We start from the raw sequence: 17,815 nt of genomic DNA on the forward strand, positions 1-17,815 counted from the left end.
GGTCCCTGTCTAGAGATTTGTCTCGCCACTGGACTGTAAGGCCTGGAAGGACAGGGCCAACCAAGGCAGCCAGAGTCAGGGACAGGTCCCAGCACCTCCCCAAGTGGCAGGCACAGAGCAAGAGCTTGGGGTTGGGGGGAGGGACGCACATGGGATAAGTGAATGTGTGCATATTCTCATTATACAGCCTTCCCTTCCTGTACCTGGCAGTCTCCGCTCACTGAGCAGCTGCTGGCCACCCAGCTCTGTTGAATGAGCCTGACTCCCAGTATCCAGAGACACAAAGAGAAAGCGGAGGAGCCCCTACTCTTGGGAAACTGGTCTTCTTGGGGGTGGGTGGGCAACGGGACCTGCCAGGCACTCTGCTGAGTGTTTCCCATTTACCCACTTGTTTGATCCTCACCATAGTTCTACAAGGGAAATGCTAGGACCATCCTGATCTCACAGATAAGAAAACTGAGGCACAGAAAATTCAGGTCGCCCGGCCTAGGAAATGGACACACCAGGGAACAGAGCAAAATCTCTCTAACATCTGGATTTCTCCTCTACTCATTCTAGTCCGGAAAGAAGGACCAAACGTAACCCACGGCGGCTACCATGTTGGGGTCCACGTGTCCTAGCAAACGGGTCTGCCTTCCACACGAGGGCCCACGGAGAAGGCACTGTTCATGCCGAGCAGAGAGGCATCACTGAGCGGGGAGCTTGAGGCACTGGGTGAAGTGTTTGGCCCCATTTGGAAGAGACCAGGGTCCTCAGCTGGGACTAGCTGCACCCCCACCCCCCACCCAGTCCTTCACTGTCTCCACCCAAGCTCTGCCCCTCAAGGCTCAGTGCGGACCCCCACTCCCTTCCTCTGAGCCCTGGTCACCACTAGATTCTCAGGGCTGTGGCTCCTCGTTCTACAAATGAAGAAGTGGCTGTCTGGGGAAGGAAATGGCTGGCCCATGACCAAGACTGATTATGATTCATGGGGAAAACCCTTCCCTCCCAAACTCAACCCCTTTGCAGGCAGAGGGCATTGCCCTCTGAGAGTCCGTCTGGGGCTGGGGGGTGCGGGCGGAGGGGTGTGGCCCGCAGGGGTGGAGCCCCTGATGCACGGCTCCCCCACCCACCCAAGCCTGTGCCGTGGGCTCAGGTCATGATCCCAGGGTCCTGGTCTCTGCTTATCAGAAAGCCTGCTTCCCCCCCCCCGCCCCGCCCCATCTACTTGTGATCTCTGTCTATCAAATAAATAAATAAATAAAATCTTTTTAAAAAAAGAACATCACACGTTGGGGGGGGGGTGCCCACCTGGCTTAGTGGGTGGAGTGTGCGACTCTTGATCTCAGGGTTGTGAGTTTGAGCCCCACGTGGGGCGTAGAGATGACTTAAAAAAGAAATCCTAAAAAAACGAAAAAAAAAGTATGCCCCAGTGAAGCTAAGAAAAGGATGTTTTTGAGGGTCGCCTGGGTGGCTCAGTTGGTTGGGCGGCTGCCTTCGGCTTGGGTCATGACCCCGGACTGCCGGGATCTCGTCCCGCCTCGGGCTCCCAGCTCCTTGGGGAGTCGGCTTCTCCCTCTGACCTTCTCCTCTCTCATGCTCTCTCTCACTCCTTCTCTCTCAAATAAATAAATAAATAAAATCTTTAAAAAAAAAAAAAAAGAAAGAAAGAAAGAAACATGTTTTTGAGACTGGAATTCTGAATACTGACTAGGTATTTGAGGATAGTAAGGAAGTGGTTTTTTGTTCATCTTATTTTCACACATTAGGTGAAAATATGAGACTGTGTGTGTGTGTGTGTGTGTGTGTGTGTGTTTTAATGAGTCCCTATCTTTGAGGGATTCAAGCTGAGGTAGCTATGAATAAGATGATAAAACGCCTGGAAATTGCTTTCAAATGCTATAGGTCAGGGGTGGGTGCAGGAAGGGAAGGAAGATTAAAGCTGGGGGATGGGCAGGAGGTATTACTGTCCCCTCTACTTTGGATGAGTGTGTGGAATTTGGAAATTTCCCAGAATAAAAAGTTATTTAAATGTAAAAAGGTATTAAATTTTTTATCCCTAACTCTAAGTCCAAATCCACCCCCTTCCTATACTCCTGATGGATAAAATGAGGCTCAGAGAAAGGACATCTAGCCAGGTTCCCACCCAGACCCCTCTGGACCCTTGGAGACCCCCTTGGAAGGCTGGCACTCTCTCTCTACTCCCCTCTACCTCCCTAACTCCAGAAAAGCCCAGTTTCTCACACTTACCAACCCAGCCCCCTGCAGCCCCTCATTCCAGGCCTAGATCCTTCTCTTCTGTCCTCTTTAGCTCTCTTACCCAGGCTGCACCTTACCATCACCCCATTCAGCCCTAATGGGCCATCTTTTGCATCCCAAGTCCTACTCCCTAGGTCCCCTGCTCCCTCTGTAACTATCTCTTCCCCACAGCCCCCTCCCTCACTCAGCTCCAGCCACACCAGCTGCCTTGCTGTCCTCACAGTCACCAAAGACCCTCCTGCCTCAGGGCCTTTGCACTTGCTGTGCCTGCTACCCCAAAACCCCCTTCCCCCAGATGTGTCACCTCCTTCAGGTCTCAGCTCACACCTTCAGAAAGGACCTCCCTGACCTCCCTGGCAACCCCTGTCCCTCCTATCCTCTGGCCCTACTTTATTTTTTTATAGCAGTTATCTCTCCTTGACAAGATATGCCGTATCAATTTTTTGATTAGTGTTCCTCTCCCTCCAATAGGATTACGCCCCACAAGGAAAGGGATGTTGTCTGTACCCCAGCACAGCCCGACTTATAGTTGGCACTCAATAAATATTTGTCTAATGATTGAAGAACTTGGAAACCACCCCCCTCCCCCTCCTTGGCTGAACAAGGTGAGAGGGAGAGACGGGGGCGGAGGGTTGGGGGGGTAGATGAGAATCCAGACACAGGGAAAGAGCCTATGCTAAGGCATGAGTCTCGCTCCTCCGATCCACCTGTCCCCACCTGCATGGTACCCCAGGTCCTCTTCCCTGGGGTGAGGGATCTGGGGTCCTTCGGGGGACCTGGGGGTCCCTTCTCCCCAAGGACAGCCTCCCCAGGACCAAGCCCAGACCTTGCCTGCCAGACGGGTGCAGGAAGCCACACCTAGAGGTCAGGTTCATGAGTAAATATTGCAGCATCCAGGCCTCCTCTCAGCAGATAAGGGGGTGTGGGGGGTGGTCAGAAACCTGCTTTGGCCTCGCTGAGGGATTAGCTGCAGCCAACCCCTCAGCTCCAAGGTCTCTGCCCTGGAGGATGGGACAGGGGTCCTGCCACAGGAGCCCAGGCCTGTTTCCATCTAACAAATACTGATTGAAGTCCCGCAGTGGATGGGATCAGAAGCACCCGGCACTAGGCCTTCTTCCCAGGGAGGTACTGACATGGCTGGTCAGATAAGAAGGTGGGGGCCGGAAGGGCTGACAAAACAAGATCAGGGAAACTTGTCCCCAGTCTGCTGTGCGGCATGGAGAAGATAAGACTTGCCCACTCCAAACTCTGGAGGCAATGGCCCTGAGCCTCAGTTTCCCGGGCTGCAAAATGGATTCTCGGGGAAGAAGGGAGATGGGGTGCCCAGTGAGGTAACAGGTAAAGCCAACGATTTCAAAATGAACGATAGCGTTGGTGTAAACTAGGTCACGCAATCCGTCCATTTCCCTGTCCTCAGTCCAGCCACCACCACCCCCTGCCTGCTCCAGTGCCTTCCAACAGAAGACATGCAAGCCCCATATACAGGAGAGGACGTCCTGCTATCACATGAAGCAAAGCACAAACAACAAAAACAAAAACCAGGTGAAATGAATTGATTTAGCCCATGTTATCACCTCCACATGGAATCAATATAAAAAATGAGTGATCTGGGGCACCTGGGTGGCTCGGTCGTTAAGTGTCTGCCTTCGGCTCAGATCTTGATCCTGGGGTCCTCGGATCAATCCCCGCATCAGGCTTCCCACTCAGCAGGAAGCCTGCTTCCCCCACTCCCACTCCCCCTGCTTGTGTTCCCTCTCTCACTGTCTCTCTCTGTCAAATAAACAAATAAAATATTTAAAAAGAAAATTAGTGGTCTATTTCATTTTACATTTTTGTTTTGCTTTTGCCAGCAACAGGTCCTTAGTATTTGGCGTCGTCATTTTACTCACCACTCATCTCCGGTGGCTACCGTACTGGACACAGCTAGACTATTGCAAACACCCCCTCAGGGCCTCCCAGCTTGGATCCTCACTCCCCGCCCCCGTCTGTTCCCCACAAGGCAGCCAGAAGTTTCTATTAACACCTAAGACAGCCCCGTCCTCTGCTCAAAGTGGCTGTCATGGGTCTGGTCTCAGAGTAAAAGCCAAAGTCCTCCCATGGCCCATGAGACCCTGCAGGATCTGCCCCCACCCCCTCCCCCAGCCCCTTTGTTCTTCCTCACACTCACCAAAACGCTCCTGCCTCAGGACCATTGCACTTGCTATGTCCTCTTCCTGGAATGTTCTTCCTCTAGATTCAGCATGGCTTCCTTAGTTAAGTGCTGCCTCCTACAACATCTTCTCACTGCCGGACATAAACCAGTGCCCAGGCCACCTCTAATGCCTCCCCTGCTTTCTTTTTCCCCATGGCATTATCCCCACCTGAAAGTTAGATGCGTTTGTGTTTATTTGCCTATTGACTGCCTCCCCAAACAAAAGGTCAGTTCTATGAGGCAGGGATTTCTGTCCTATTCATGACTGTGATCTAAGGCCTGGACTAGGTGCTCAAGAAACTCCAGCTCTCAAACGAACCAAGGATCTCGGCTCATGTCCAGGAGCACCAGAGTAGAGGCAGTGGGGGTGGGGGCTGGCAGCGGACCCGGAAGGGCAAGGACAGTAGAGAACAGTCAGCATGGCCCCATGAGGGGTAGGGAGCCACGCAGAGTCTGGACAAAAGCCTGGATATGTCTCAGGCCTCCCAGAGACGCGGCCTCATCGCCCTCCTCAACCAGATAGCAAATCACCAGAAACCCGGGCCTCCCTGGAGACTCCTGTTTCTGTCATCCACAGCCGGTGTCTGCTTCCACAAACACCCCTTGAGCCCCTGCTCTGTGCCCGACCCTCGGCTGGGCAGCAATGGGGACACAGTAGTGACTGCAACAGCCCAGGTTCTGCCCTCCCAGGACTCCTAGTCTAGAAGGGGGGCCCACCCCCTGACTGTGAGGACCTATGGTGGTCAGGGCTGGGCCTGAGGATCACAGGGTGTCCTTAACCTAGTCCGAGAGTCCAGGGGGACTTCCTGGAGGAGGAGGAGTCAGGCAGGTAATGGAATAGAGCAGAGGGAAGCAGGGATCTAGAGTTCGCGGCCGAGGGGGTGTCCATGAGGCTGGTCAAGCCGGTGGGGCTCGGCCATGCAGGGCCTCATGGACTGCACCAAGGAGCTGGGCTTTCTCCTAAGGATACTGGGGAGTCCTGGCAGGTTCTGAGCATCATGGAAGGAGGAGGGTGAGACCTGGGCCAGGGACCTGGGAGAACTTGCAGAGGGAAGCCAGATAGGAGGCGGGGGGGATGCCTGGACCAGGGAAGGGGTACAAGGAAGGAGAGAAGGCACATACGGAAGAGAGTTTAAGAGCAGGTGCCACAGGGTGTGGTGTGCTGGCGGGGGGGGGGGGAGGGGGGGGCGGAAGCATCAGGGACCCAGTCCTGGGTCTGTGTGTCCCAATGACAGGTGGATGGTGGCGCCATCCCTGATAAGAGGAGGAGGAGGAGCAGGTCTGGGGGAAGATGCCAAGGTCAGTTTGGGACAAGGTGAGCCAGCAGTCCCCAGGGACATCGAGGGGGAGGTGTCCTGAATGACTCCGGGACGCGTCCCAGGGCTCCAGGGAGAGGCCTGGGTCGGGACAGAAAAGGATGAGGTGAGGTTGCAGGCGGGGTGAGGAGAACTGAAGGTCCCAGGGCACCCACACCTCCTGCCAAGCCCCCGCCCTCCCCGACCGAACAGAGCCCGGCCCGGCAAGGGTAGCTCAGGACACCGGGCAAATTAGGAGCAAAGCAGGACGGGTGAGCCACAGGTAAGGCTCCTGCCGGGCACAGGCCACTGGGGCCTGACAAGGACCAGGACCCGTAAGCCCTCAAGGCTTCAACAGGAACTCATCTGTCAAAAACACTTCCCTGTGGGTTAAAGTCTCTGCCTTTGGCTCAGGTCATGATCCCAGGGTCCTGGGATCGAGCCCCACATCAGGCTCTCTGCTCAGCGGTGAGCCTGCTTCCTCCTCTCTCTCTGCCTGCCTCTCTGCCTACTTGTGATCTATGCCTGTCAAATAAATAAATAAAATCTTAAGAAAAAAAAAAAAAAACTTCCCCTAGCACTCCCCACGGCCCTGCCAACCTCACCTTCCCAGAGACATTGCCCCTGATCCCCTCCCCCACCTCCAATTTAAAAATCACAAACCCCCTTCTTGGCTTGATTTTTCCCCAACACCACTTAGGTCCATCAGACATGGAATAGAGTTTGTATTTTTTTATTTTTTTAAAGATTTTATTTATTTATTTGACAGACAGAGACCACAAGTAGGCAGAGAGGCAGGCAGAGAGAGAGGAGGAAGCAGGCTCACCGCTGAGCAGAGAGCCTGATGTGGGGCTCCATCCCAGAACCCTGGGATCATGACCTAAGCCGAAGGCAGAGGCTTAATGACTGAGCCCCCCAAGGTGCCCTAGAGTTTCTATTTTATTTGTTTATCCCATGCATGTCAGCCCCACGAGACCAGAGATTTTATCTACTTGCACCTAGAACATGGCCTGGCAGACAGGAGATGCCCATTCAATATTTGTTGAATAAAAGAGCCCTATGAGGTGGGTATGGTCATTGTTTCCATTTCACAGATGAGGACACTGAGGCCCAGCCGGCTCCACAATTTGCCCAGGGTCATGGAGGTAGGGGACCATGGACTAAGCCCAGGGCGACTGCCCCTTTAACGGCAGTCACACCACCCAGACCCCGTGTGTGCGGCCCCAGCCTGCCAGGGGCTGTCCATCTCACTAACTACTGGCAACAAACTTAAGCAGGGTCTACACGTAGACTGCTTTTTGGAGCAGCAAACAGAGACTCAGCAAGGGGCTGCCTCCAGCCCCACCTGGGGAAAGAGAAGGGCCAAAGTCAAAACCGGACCCTCTCTGGCTCCAAGCTCTCCACACTCACACTTGACAGGCAGGGAAAACAAAGCTGAAGAAGGGAAGAAAGAATGTGGGTTTCTCAGCCCCAGAGAAAGTGTGTAGCCACCCCACCTCCCTCCCTCTGTGTGGCTTTGGAGACAGCAGGCTTCAAATTCCCTCTCCTGTAGGAACTTGGGTGAGTCAGAGCCCCTGCCCGGTGCCTCACTTTCCCTATCTGCAAACAGAGTTTCTAACAGTGCCCACCTCGCAGGACATCCCCTGAGAAGACAGCTGAAGATCCCCCACGTTCCCTGAGGCCGGGAAAGGACAGTCACTGCTGACTGGTTTTATCCCTCTGTGACCCCCGATTTCACCAGGGAGGCTGAGGCCTGGGCCCCGGGTAAGAATTGCCCTAAAATCTTCCCCCGCACCTCCCCCCGCCTCCCTGGCGACCTGGTTCTTCTCCTGGTACCAAACCCAGGCCCTTGGCACAAAGAAGGTTAGGCAGTGCCCCAGGAGGCCTGGCCAGGTCATGGCCCCTGGCCCGGGCCTGCCACACCCACTCTGGTACCCACATGGGGCCCCAGATCCTTGGTGACTCGATCCCTCCAAATTCAGGTGATCTCCCCCGGCTCCAAATCACCGAACCCTCCCAGGTCCCACGCCAGACGGAGCCAGGTCCCCACCGGGAAGGGCCTCAGAGCACCGGGACGCCAACACCGCTGCCTTGCAGACCAGATTGGGGGCGAAAGATGGCACTGACTAGCCACAGCTGGCTCTTCCTCAGTGGTGAGCAAGAACGGTACCCCCACAACCTCAGCACCCCATCAACCCCAGGGAGGGCGGGGATCCCTGCAGCCCGGGAGAGGGAAGGTGGGAGCCAGAAGTCCAGCAGACTAGGTCAGGAGGGCATCGTTGGCTCCGCTGGGAGGCACTGGCGTGGGGCTGGTCGGGGAGGCTTGCAGAGTGAACCTCACAGATTTCTAAGATCGGAGCATGAACTAAGGCAGGGGAGCCACCGAGCCTCCTTGGAAGCTTGGCTAGGGTGCACTCTAGCTGGCAGTTTGGCCTCTCTTCCCGAGAACGTGGCTTGGGGCAACGGGCCTCCTTCCCCTTCTCGGCCTGTTTCTTCATCTGTGAAATGGACTAAACTCACAGGGTTGTTTGAAGGTCAGAATAAGCAGCATTGGCTAGCACTGGCCGTGCCCTTGGAGCTGTTCTAAATGTTCTCCCTATGGGAACAACAACATTAGGGAGGAGGCCCGCTCACGACCCCCACTCCATCAACGAGAGACCTGAAGCTCAGAGAGGGGAGGCCACTGGCTGGGGTCACACAGCCAGTAGTGGTAGGGCTGAGTGCTAGACCCAGAGCCCTCACCCCTAGCCATGCTTTATCAGCCTGGAAAGTACCAGAAACTAAGCCAGCCACACCAGCATTTCTTCCCCAAGAACCTGCATGGCCACCCATTCCGGGCAACCAATCGCACACAGTTCAAACCCAAGCTGCCCTGACCAGCCAGTTGGGTTTGGAGCTTATCTTCAGCCAGTAAGGAAAAGGGCAGAGTCAATTAATCACACTCCTACTAGCTGCAAGGGTCAGACCTAGAGAGGCAAAGGAAAAGCCCTGGACTAAGAGTCATGGCCCAGAGGCTAGACAGGCCTGCCTGATTGTGTAAGCCTTGGTTTGGTGACTCTCGCCCCAGGAAAACCCTCTCGTGGGCTGGCACGTGCTACATGCCAGATCCTTGGCACAGCCCATCCAATTCAATCCTCAGGCCTACTCGAGGACCAAGACCCTATGGCTAGCTAATACTTAGTGAGCACTTACTGTATACCAGGAACCCATGGGCCAGGACCCCGCATCTCCTCCTCCATTGAAGGGGGGCCATGGTCAAGCTCGGCTCATCCCATCCCTCTGGCTCCTTTTCCTCAGCCGCTTTCCTGAGTGTGGGGGCCGAGATCTCTATCACCCCCGAGCCTGCCCAGCCAGCCGAGGGGGACAACATCACACTGACTGTCCACGGGCTTCTGGGGGAGCTGCTTGCCTACAGCTGGTATGCAGGGCCCACTCTCAGCCTGAATTACCTGGTGGCCAGCTACATCGTGAGCACGGGCGACGAGACCCCTGGCCCAGCCCACACAGGGCGGGAGGCTGTGCGCCCCGACGGCAGCCTGGACATCCACGGCGTCCTGCCCAGGCACTCGGGCACCTACATCCTGCAGACTCTCAACAGGCAGCTACAGACGGAGGTGGGCTACGGACACTTGCAGGTCTATGGTGAGACACCCCTCCCATCCCCCCCGCCCCAGGCTCCCTCCTGCCCCAGCCAGCCTTCCCATCTCCTTCCCAGTCCCTCTTAAAAAAAAAAAAAAAAAAAAAGTAAAAACTTAAAACCATTAAAAAAAAAAGACAAAATAACATTAAAATGCTCACCTCGAGGCGCCTGGGTGGCTCAGTGGGTTAAGCCTCTGCCTTTGGCTCAGGTCATGATCTCAGGGTCCTAGGGTCAAGCCCCGCATCAGGCTCTCTGCTCAGCAGGGAGCCTGCTTCCTCCTTTCTCTCTGCCTACTTGTGATCTCTCTCTGTCAAATAAACAAATAAAATCTTTTAAAATAAAATGCTCACCACCTTCAGGATGGCTTCCAGGACTACACCAGCCTCCTATCCCATTTGTTGTCCCTCCAGCTGGGGGTCCTGGACACCACCAGGATCCAGCCATGCCCCTGGACAGGGGAGGGGGATGGTTGGGGGAGCAGGCAGTGCCCGGCCCCCTCCCCCTCTGTCTCTTGCCCCCACAGAGATCCTGGCCCAACCTGTGGTCATGGCCAATGACACGGCACTGGTGGAGCGCCGAGACACCCTGCGCCTGACCTGCAGCAGCCCCAGCCCCGCTGAGGTCCGCTGGTTCTTCAATGGCGAAGCCCTGCCCATCGCCATCCGCCTCGGCCAGTCCGCCGACGGCCGGGTGCTGACCCGGCACGGCGTCCGCAGGGAGGAGGCTGGAGCCTACCAGTGTGAGGTCTGGAACCCGGTCAGTGTCAGCCGCAGCGAGCCCATCAACCTGACTGTGTACTGTGAGTCCTCCTGGCCCCACTTAGAAATACCCAATGCCCAAACCTCATAGATGGGTAAACTGAGGCCAGGAGAGGGCGCCTGAGGGCACACAGTGAGTCAGGAGGTGAACTGGGGTTAGGAGCCAGGGATCCCTCTTAAAATGCACTTGACCCATCTTCCTAAGGACTAAAAACCACCCGAGAAATGGAATAAGCCTTCAGCCGGAACCAACACCCGCAGGAAGGGACCCAGGGCTGGCGGGTTTTGAAAGGGAGGCGGGAAGTGAGTGGTGGGGGGGAGGGGAGATCAAACAGAAAAATGTAACCAAAGCATGGAGTCATTCCCAGGGGCAGCAGATCCGCAGTGTGGAATCCGGGGCAAGTAAATCTCGGAGGTACGCAGGGGCCGCTGATGTAGAAAAACTTGGAGCCTAGAATCCTACGACCAGGGAATGCTGGATTTAAGAAGCCCTGAATTCTAGACTCTGAGAATCCTAGAAACTCTAGAAACAGAGATTCTTAGAATCTTAGAGTCGAATTCTAAAATCTTAGAGCCACCCAATCCTAGAATTTTAGAAACCTAGATTTCTAGAATCTTAGAGCCCTAGAGCCTAGAAGCATTGACTAGAAGCATTGACTCTTGGAGCCCTAGAATTCTATAGACTCTTAGAATGCCTTATGAGAAACCGATAGTCTAGTCTTCTTCTTCTTCTTCTCCTTTTTTTTTTTTTTAAGGGGGCCATAGATTTCGAAAATATCTTGAAATTTTGTCTGGCCCCACGTCCTCTTTTTACAGAAGAGAAAACAAATCCCCGGAAAGGGGAAAGTGATTCTCAAGATCCTAGTGCAAATTAGAGATCTGTGTGGGATCTGAAAAGACCAGAGCTCTCTCCCTCCACTAGGCCCACATGTTCCCAGGGGTGCCCACCTCTACGCCCCTGTCCCTCCACTGCCCCGTCTCTCTCCCTCCTGCCCCCACAGATGGCCCAGAACGCGTGGCCATCCTCCAGGACTCTACCACCCGCACGGGCTGCACCATCAAACTTGACTTCAACACGTCCCTCACCCTGTGGTGTGTGTCCCAGTCCTGCCCAGAGCCCGAGTATGTGTGGGCGTTCAACGGGCGGGCCCTCAAGAACGGGCGAGACCACCTCAACATCAGTAGCATGACCGCGGCCCAGGAGGGCACATACACGTGTATTGCTAAGAACCCCAAGACCCTGCTTTCCGGATCCGCCTCAGTGGTGGTCAAGCTCTCTGGTGAGTCGCCCCCGGCCTGACCGCCACCCCCTCCCCACGGAAGCCCAGGTGGACGGTGAAAGGTTTGGCTGCAGCCCCAAAAGTTAGGGGTACCCTTTGCCCAGAAGATAATCGGAAAGTAAGAGAGTCTCAACCCATTCTTTGGCCAAGTGACAAAGTGGTGTGGCGGGGGGACCCCTCTTTGTTCAGGTGACAGAAGGAGACACCCCCTACCTTGTCACCTGAACAGGAATCAGACTCTTCTGTGAGGGGTGGCGAAGTGAGAAAGGGGGCACATGTCTGTCTCACACACGAGGCAGAGTGGGGACACATTCATCTGTCCCTTCACATGCGTGCCCCACCCCCCGTTCTGAACTCCCCCTGCCGCAGCCGGGGAGGACCCCGCCCCATTCCCTCCATGCCGACAGCTGAACAACCATGCAGCCAACTAGATGATGCGGTTATCTGGCCCCTGTGACTGCGTGCGCGTGCATGCACGGACACACATACGCACACACAGCACACACACGGAAAAGCACAGCCAGTTGCTGGCAAGTGGAAAAACCCAGCCAGGGAGGCGCTGTCTTGCCTCTGTCCTCAGACAACCTGGGGGCTGGGGGTAGTGCAGACACAGCTGGTGTTTTGAGAGCTATCAGCATCCTCAGGGGACACTTTCTCATCCCCTGGGGATGGTGGCTTTGAGGCCTCATTAATTCTGCCTTGGTTCCTTCCCAAGTGGCCACCATCCCCCAAGGACAGTGAGAACAGTCCTTCCCTCCCTTCCTCCCCCTTCCCTCCTACTAACAGGCTGGGTCTCATCCAAAGGGTGGATACTCTTTCACCCAAAGCAGAAATGGCGTCCCCAGAGGTAAGTGTACCTCCGGCCCCACCCCGACCTGGGGACTTGGCAGCTGGTCTCGGCAAGAGACGGGGGGTATACCAGATGACCCCAGGTGCTGCCCCTAGCCCTGCTTGTGCGGGCCAAGATGGGGGGTGTCCAAGTGTGCAGGTATGTGCAGGGAGTGGGTACAGCACCCCCAAGGGACTCCTGAACGGTCAGCAACCCTGTGACAGGTGCCAGGGAGAGACAGAGGAAAAGGAAACACCCCCCCCACCCCCATGTCGGGGAGACTCTGATCTGATGGAGGAGACATGGTCTCTGCTCTTGGAGAGATGATCCTGGAATAGGGAAGCATGACTTCCTTATTCAGGGTGCTGCCAATCAGAGAGAAGAGGCAATGCCTCACACTCCGTGGGTTTTTAAGCAGTGATGGAGGAGACACGACACCCAGCTGCAGTGAAGCTCCAGTCAGATAGAGGAGACACTCACACTTGGGGGACATTTCGTAGTCTGACGGGAGAGATGTGGTCTTGAGGAGACATGGTCCTCTCTTTTTTTTTTTTTTTTTTTTTTGAGAATTCCTAGTCTGATGGGGGAGACACAGTTCCCACCTCTGGGTTACTCCCAATCTGATGGGGGAGTATAAGCCCCCCATTTTCTAGGAATTTCCTGTCTGATGGGATAGACATGCCCCAGTCCAACTTCTGGAATCCCCAGGCTGACTGGAGAGATCTATAATCTGGAATTTCAAATCTGATGGAAGAGACATGGCCTCCCACCCTTTGGAATCTTTCTATTTGATAAGAAACTATTGCCCCCACATTCTGAGGTCTCTTGGTTTGACAGAAGAGATACAGCCTGGGGTACATAACTCCCAACTATCTGATAAGGAAGGTAGGGCCCCCATATTCTGAGAATTTCCAGTCTGATAGGGGAGATATGCCCCCTCATACTCTAGAATTTCCAATCTGATAGGGGAGACGTGGGCCCTATATTTTGGGAATTTTCAATCTGATGGAGGAGACATGGCTTGACCCTCTAGGGTCTTATAGTTAAATGGGAGAAATATCCCCCAAGGGCTGGAAATTCCTAGTCTGATGGGGGCAGAGACAGCCCCCATTGTGGGAGAAGACACAACTCCCTGGCAGGCATTGTCAGGACACAAAACCCCCCTCCACTACCACAGAAGTCAGCTCCTTCCTCTGTCTCCTTCCTGGCACCCTTCCAGGGGGAGCACCTGCCAGTTGTGGGGAGGCACGGATGAGCTGGCTGGGGGGGGGAGGGGGACACTCTGCCCCGTGCAGACCCAGCTGACCCAGCCTCCCCCCACTCTTTCCCCAGCCGCAGCAGTCGCCATGACAATCGTGCCTGTGCCGACCAAGCCGATGGAGGGCCAGGATGTGACCCTGACTGTCCAGGGCTACCCCAAGGACCTACTGGTCTATGCCTGGTACCGCGGGCCTGCCTCAGAGCCCAACCGGCTGCTCAGCCAACTGCCGTCTGGGAACTGGATCGCAGGCCCCGCGCACACAGGCCGGGAAGTGGGCTTCGCCAACTGCTCGCTGCTGGTGCAGAAGCTGAACCTCACGGACGCCGGCCGCTACATGCTCAAGACCGTCACGTTGCAGGGCAAGACCGAGACGCTGGAAGTGGAGCTGCAGGTGGCCCGTGAGTGAGCCAGAGAGGGCGGAGGGTGAATCTTTTCAGACACAGGCTCCCAAAGGGGCGCTCTGTCTCCTCCATAGTCTGGCAAACACAGATTGAGGGTTGTTATGCCTCCGCATCAGACTGAAAGAAGGGATTTTGTCTCCTCCATCTGACTCGAAGATCTCGAAGTACAGTTCTTTCCTCTTCCGTCCAACTGATGACCTAGACTAGGGGTAGACAGGCCTCCTCCATTAGACTGAAGGCTACTACGGGGGACTTCTGTGCCTTCTCTCTCACACAAGAGGTTCACCAGACTGAAGATTTTCAAAGAGGAGACATAGTCTGAGAGGAGGGCATCCTTTTCCCAGCAGATGCATAGACTCCAAAACATAGGAGATATTGCCTCTGCTACTATATTGGGAAGATGGGTTAATGATGGGAGTTTACCTCCCCCATCAGAATAGATGTGTAGCATGACGGTGGATCCTACCTCCCTCTTCAGCCTGGGAGATCCTAGATCATTAGGATTGTGTCTCCTCCTTTGCATTACAGTAAGAGTGAGGACAGAATTTCTACCATCAGAGGGTAGAATTTTTCTCATAATGGAGGAAGTGAAATCCTCCATTAGAATAGAAGCTTCTAGATGGTAGGAACTGTGTCTCTTCCCTCAGACTAGGAGTTTCCAGTGGTCAGGAACAATGTCTCTTCCATCAGCCTGACAATTCCCAGATGTTGAAGACCATGTCCTGCCCATCAGAGTAGGAACTCCCAGGGGCCATGTCTCCTCCATCAGTCTGGGAGCTCCCAGAGGCAGGAAACATGTCTCCTCCATCAGACTGGGAGCTCCCAGAATCAGGCACCAGGCCTCCTCTATCAGACTGGAACCTCCTAGACTTAAAGACCATGTCTCCTCCATCAGACTGGGAGCTCCCAGAGTCAAGGACCATGTCTCCTCCATCAGACTGGGAGCTCCCAGAGTCAGGGACCATGTCTCCTCCATCAGACTGGGAGCTCCCAGAGTTAAGGACCATGTCTCCTCCATCAGACTGGGAGCTCCCAGAGTCAGGGGCCTGGTCTCTTCCATCAGACTGGGAGTTCCCAGAGTTAGGGACCATATCCCCCACATCAGACTGGGAGTTCCCAGAGTTAGGGACCATATCCCCCACATCAGACTGGGAGCTTCCAGAATCAGGAACCAGGTCAACCCCCATCAGACTAAGTTTCCCTGGAGGTCCAAGAGCCATGTCCCTGAGGCAGGTTTCATCCCATTAGACTAGAAGTTCTCAGACACTGGGAACTAGGTCATTCTCCAGTCTGGAGTCTCACCTCCCCCATCAGACCAGGTACTTTTGGAAGTCCTGAGTCAGGCATGGCATCACCCAGCTCAGGCATGAAGCTTCCAGGATCAGGAAATCAATCACTGCCAGGTACCCCCTAGATACCCTTCTTCATCAAACCCTGGTCCCAGGTCAATGCTGGAGGTAGAATGCTCTTCGATGGCAGCCATCCACCCCCCTCCTCCATGAAAGTTCGGGATTCCTTTTCACCCTGTCTCTCTTCTCACAGTCAACCTCCCTCCCCTGCATGAGGACCAACGCCACCTTCCTGAACCTGAACCTGGCACAGGCTGAGCGTGTTGAGGGGGGCGCGTGGGAGGCTGGGGGTGGACAGGGGAGCAGGAGGGGTGAGGGTCCTGGGACCTGGTCCTCCACCTCCCTGACAGCCTCTTCCACCCTTTTCCCCCATCCCCCCCTCAGCCCTGGAGTAGCAGCACAGCTGTGGCCGTGGGAACCTCGGAGAGAAGAGCTCTTCATGCCACCCATCACCCCCATCTCCTCCCACCGGGTGGAGGACCACTTGCTCCCAGTGAGGATGCCAGACTGACCGTGGTCAGCCGTTCTCCTGCTTCCACACTAGAGTTAGAACTGACAGGGCCCTACTCCCTCGCTGAGTTGTCGGAGAGCCACAGAGACCATAAATGTCCTGGTTAACACATGCACGTGTCAGCTTCTCCTTAATGACCGTCAGCCCTGCCATTTCCCAGTGCCCACCCTCGCCTCCTTCCCTACCCAGTGTGACTCTCAGTTTAGGTGCATGCGTGCACAGGGACGCCTAAATGACAGTGAGGAGAGTCCCTACTGCTCAGTGTCAGGGCCTCAGGCTCCTCCCACACCACCCAGGTTATATCTGATGGTCCGGCTTCCCCAGGGGCCAAAGACAGCCCCTCCCTGGGACACCAACGGAGCTGGGTTCTGTAGGACATGGCCCTCCCCTATACTGCACCTCACTCCACCTGGGCCCTGAAGCAAGATCGCTCATGCCACAACAGGAAGTGACCAAATTTCCCATGAAGTGTACCTTCTATCTAACCAAAGATGCTCCTTTGTGTCCTCCATTGTCCTGAGATTACCCCCCCCACCTCATTTCACTCTCAAACATTACCTGCACAACCCTAAAAATATCTCCCTCTTCTTAAAAATGCAAATGGGGTATTATGGGGGTGAAGAAAGGAGATCAGGGGAATGGAAGCCAGAGAAATGGTGTCTTCTAACTCCTGTCACTACTAGGACCTGACCCACAGGCCCACTCAGCCAAGATGTCCCACTAGAAACAGACTCTTGGTTTTGGTCAGAAGCAGTAATGACAGACTCCACTGGGGGTAGGAAGAGATGTTTGGACAGGGATAGAAGGGCCTAATAGAGAGATTTCCCAGAAACTTTCAAGACTGAGTCTTTCTAAGGATGACCATGTTAAGATAAGAAAGTGGGTGGTGAAAGTGCCCCAGAATGAGGGCTATGACATACGGATTATGATCCACCATTTGCCACAGATTCAATAGACCCTCGGTTTGAATATCAGCTAAGAGCTCTTGGCTTAGGGTAGACTAGAATTTTTCAAACCATTTGATTAGCCTCAGAGCCCTTGAAATGCCAGCTTACAGGGCAGGTCAATATATTATTTGAAATAGTAATGCAATAAAAGTAGCTATCAAATCAGCAGTACAGCCCTCTCTCCCCCAAAGTTTATATACAGTTGAAAAAATTCCCCAAATGTAAATTAAAGAAACCTTGGATTACAGAGGCAATTACAATGCAAAATAGCAACCAGAATCAAATACCAGTGAAAACAGTAGATACAGAAACCTGTGGGAAGGGTGCCGGGGTGGCTCAGTTGGTTGGGTGACTGCCTTTGGTTCAGGTCATGGTCCTGGAATCCTGGGATCAAGTCCCACATTGGCCTCCCAGCTCTGTGGGGAGTCTGCTTCTCCCTCTGACCTCCCCTCTCATGCTCTCTCTCATTCTGTCTCTCTCTCTCAAAATGAATAAATAAAATTTAAAAAAAAAAAAGAAAGAAAAGAAAAGAAACCTGTGGGATATGGCCAAAGCCACACTTGGAGGGGGAATGATAGCCTAAAAGGTTTATATGTAATGAAAATACTAAAAAGAAAAGAGCTTGTAGATGAACAAAATAAGCTTTCCACTCAAGAAACTAGAAAACGCACACAAAATATACCAAAGAGAAAAGGTAAGAAATGTAAAAAGGTAAAAGCAGATATGGATGAAATAGAAAACAAAACATAGAGTTAGTCAATAAAACCTAAACCTGCTTCTTTGAAACTGCTGATGGACTAGACACGCTTTTTGCAAGAGAGACAGAGAAGACTAATATTTAAAAATATCGAATATCTAAGATAAAATAGGGGCACCTGGCTGGCTCAGTGGGGAAAATGTGGGGCTCTTGATCTCAGGTTTGTAAGTTCAAGCTCCACGTTAAGTATAGAGATTATTTAAAAATAAAAATCTTAAAAAAAAAAAAAAAGAAAAAAGAAACACTGGTCTGGTTGTAGTAGAAGGTTGGTTCCTGGTTAGAGACACAATCAACATATACCATGAGGGAAGAGAGCTGGGATACCTGTGAATAGCTAGCTCCCCAGCAGCTACTCAAC

At 53.9% G+C, this 17,815-nt stretch overlaps 1 protein-coding gene across 3 annotated transcripts; it reads left to right on the forward strand.

Moving 5' to 3' along the window:
* Positions 1-7,150: 7,150 nt before the first annotated feature.
* On the forward strand, positions 7,151-15,864 carry CEACAM16 (CEA cell adhesion molecule 16, tectorial membrane component). Of its 3 annotated transcripts, none has more exons than XM_032325929.1 (9): positions 7,151-7,284; positions 7,360-7,488; positions 7,707-7,877; positions 9,022-9,366; positions 9,888-10,163; positions 11,124-11,402; positions 12,189-12,249; positions 13,564-13,890; positions 15,627-15,864. In XM_032325929.1, exons 3-9 carry the CDS (start codon positions 7,841-7,843, stop codon positions 15,751-15,753), a joined length of 1,452 nt encoding a protein of 483 aa, XP_032181820.1. In that variant the 5' UTR covers positions 7,151-7,284; positions 7,360-7,488; positions 7,707-7,840; the 3' UTR covers positions 15,754-15,864. The 3 variants fall into 3 exon arrangements, with proteins under 3 accessions (XP_032181820.1, XP_032181821.1, XP_032181822.1); XM_032325930.1 differs by having other exon boundaries at positions 7,745-7,877; XM_032325931.1 differs by lacking the exon at positions 12,189-12,249 and having other exon boundaries at positions 7,153-7,284; positions 15,627-15,720.
* Positions 15,865-17,815: the final 1,951 nt, after the last annotated feature.

Source organism: Mustela erminea, chromosome 19 (genome assembly GCF_009829155.1).
Source record: "Mustela erminea isolate mMusErm1 chromosome 19, mMusErm1.Pri, whole genome shotgun sequence".
Classification (NCBI taxonomy): domain Eukaryota; kingdom Metazoa; phylum Chordata; class Mammalia; order Carnivora; family Mustelidae; genus Mustela; species Mustela erminea.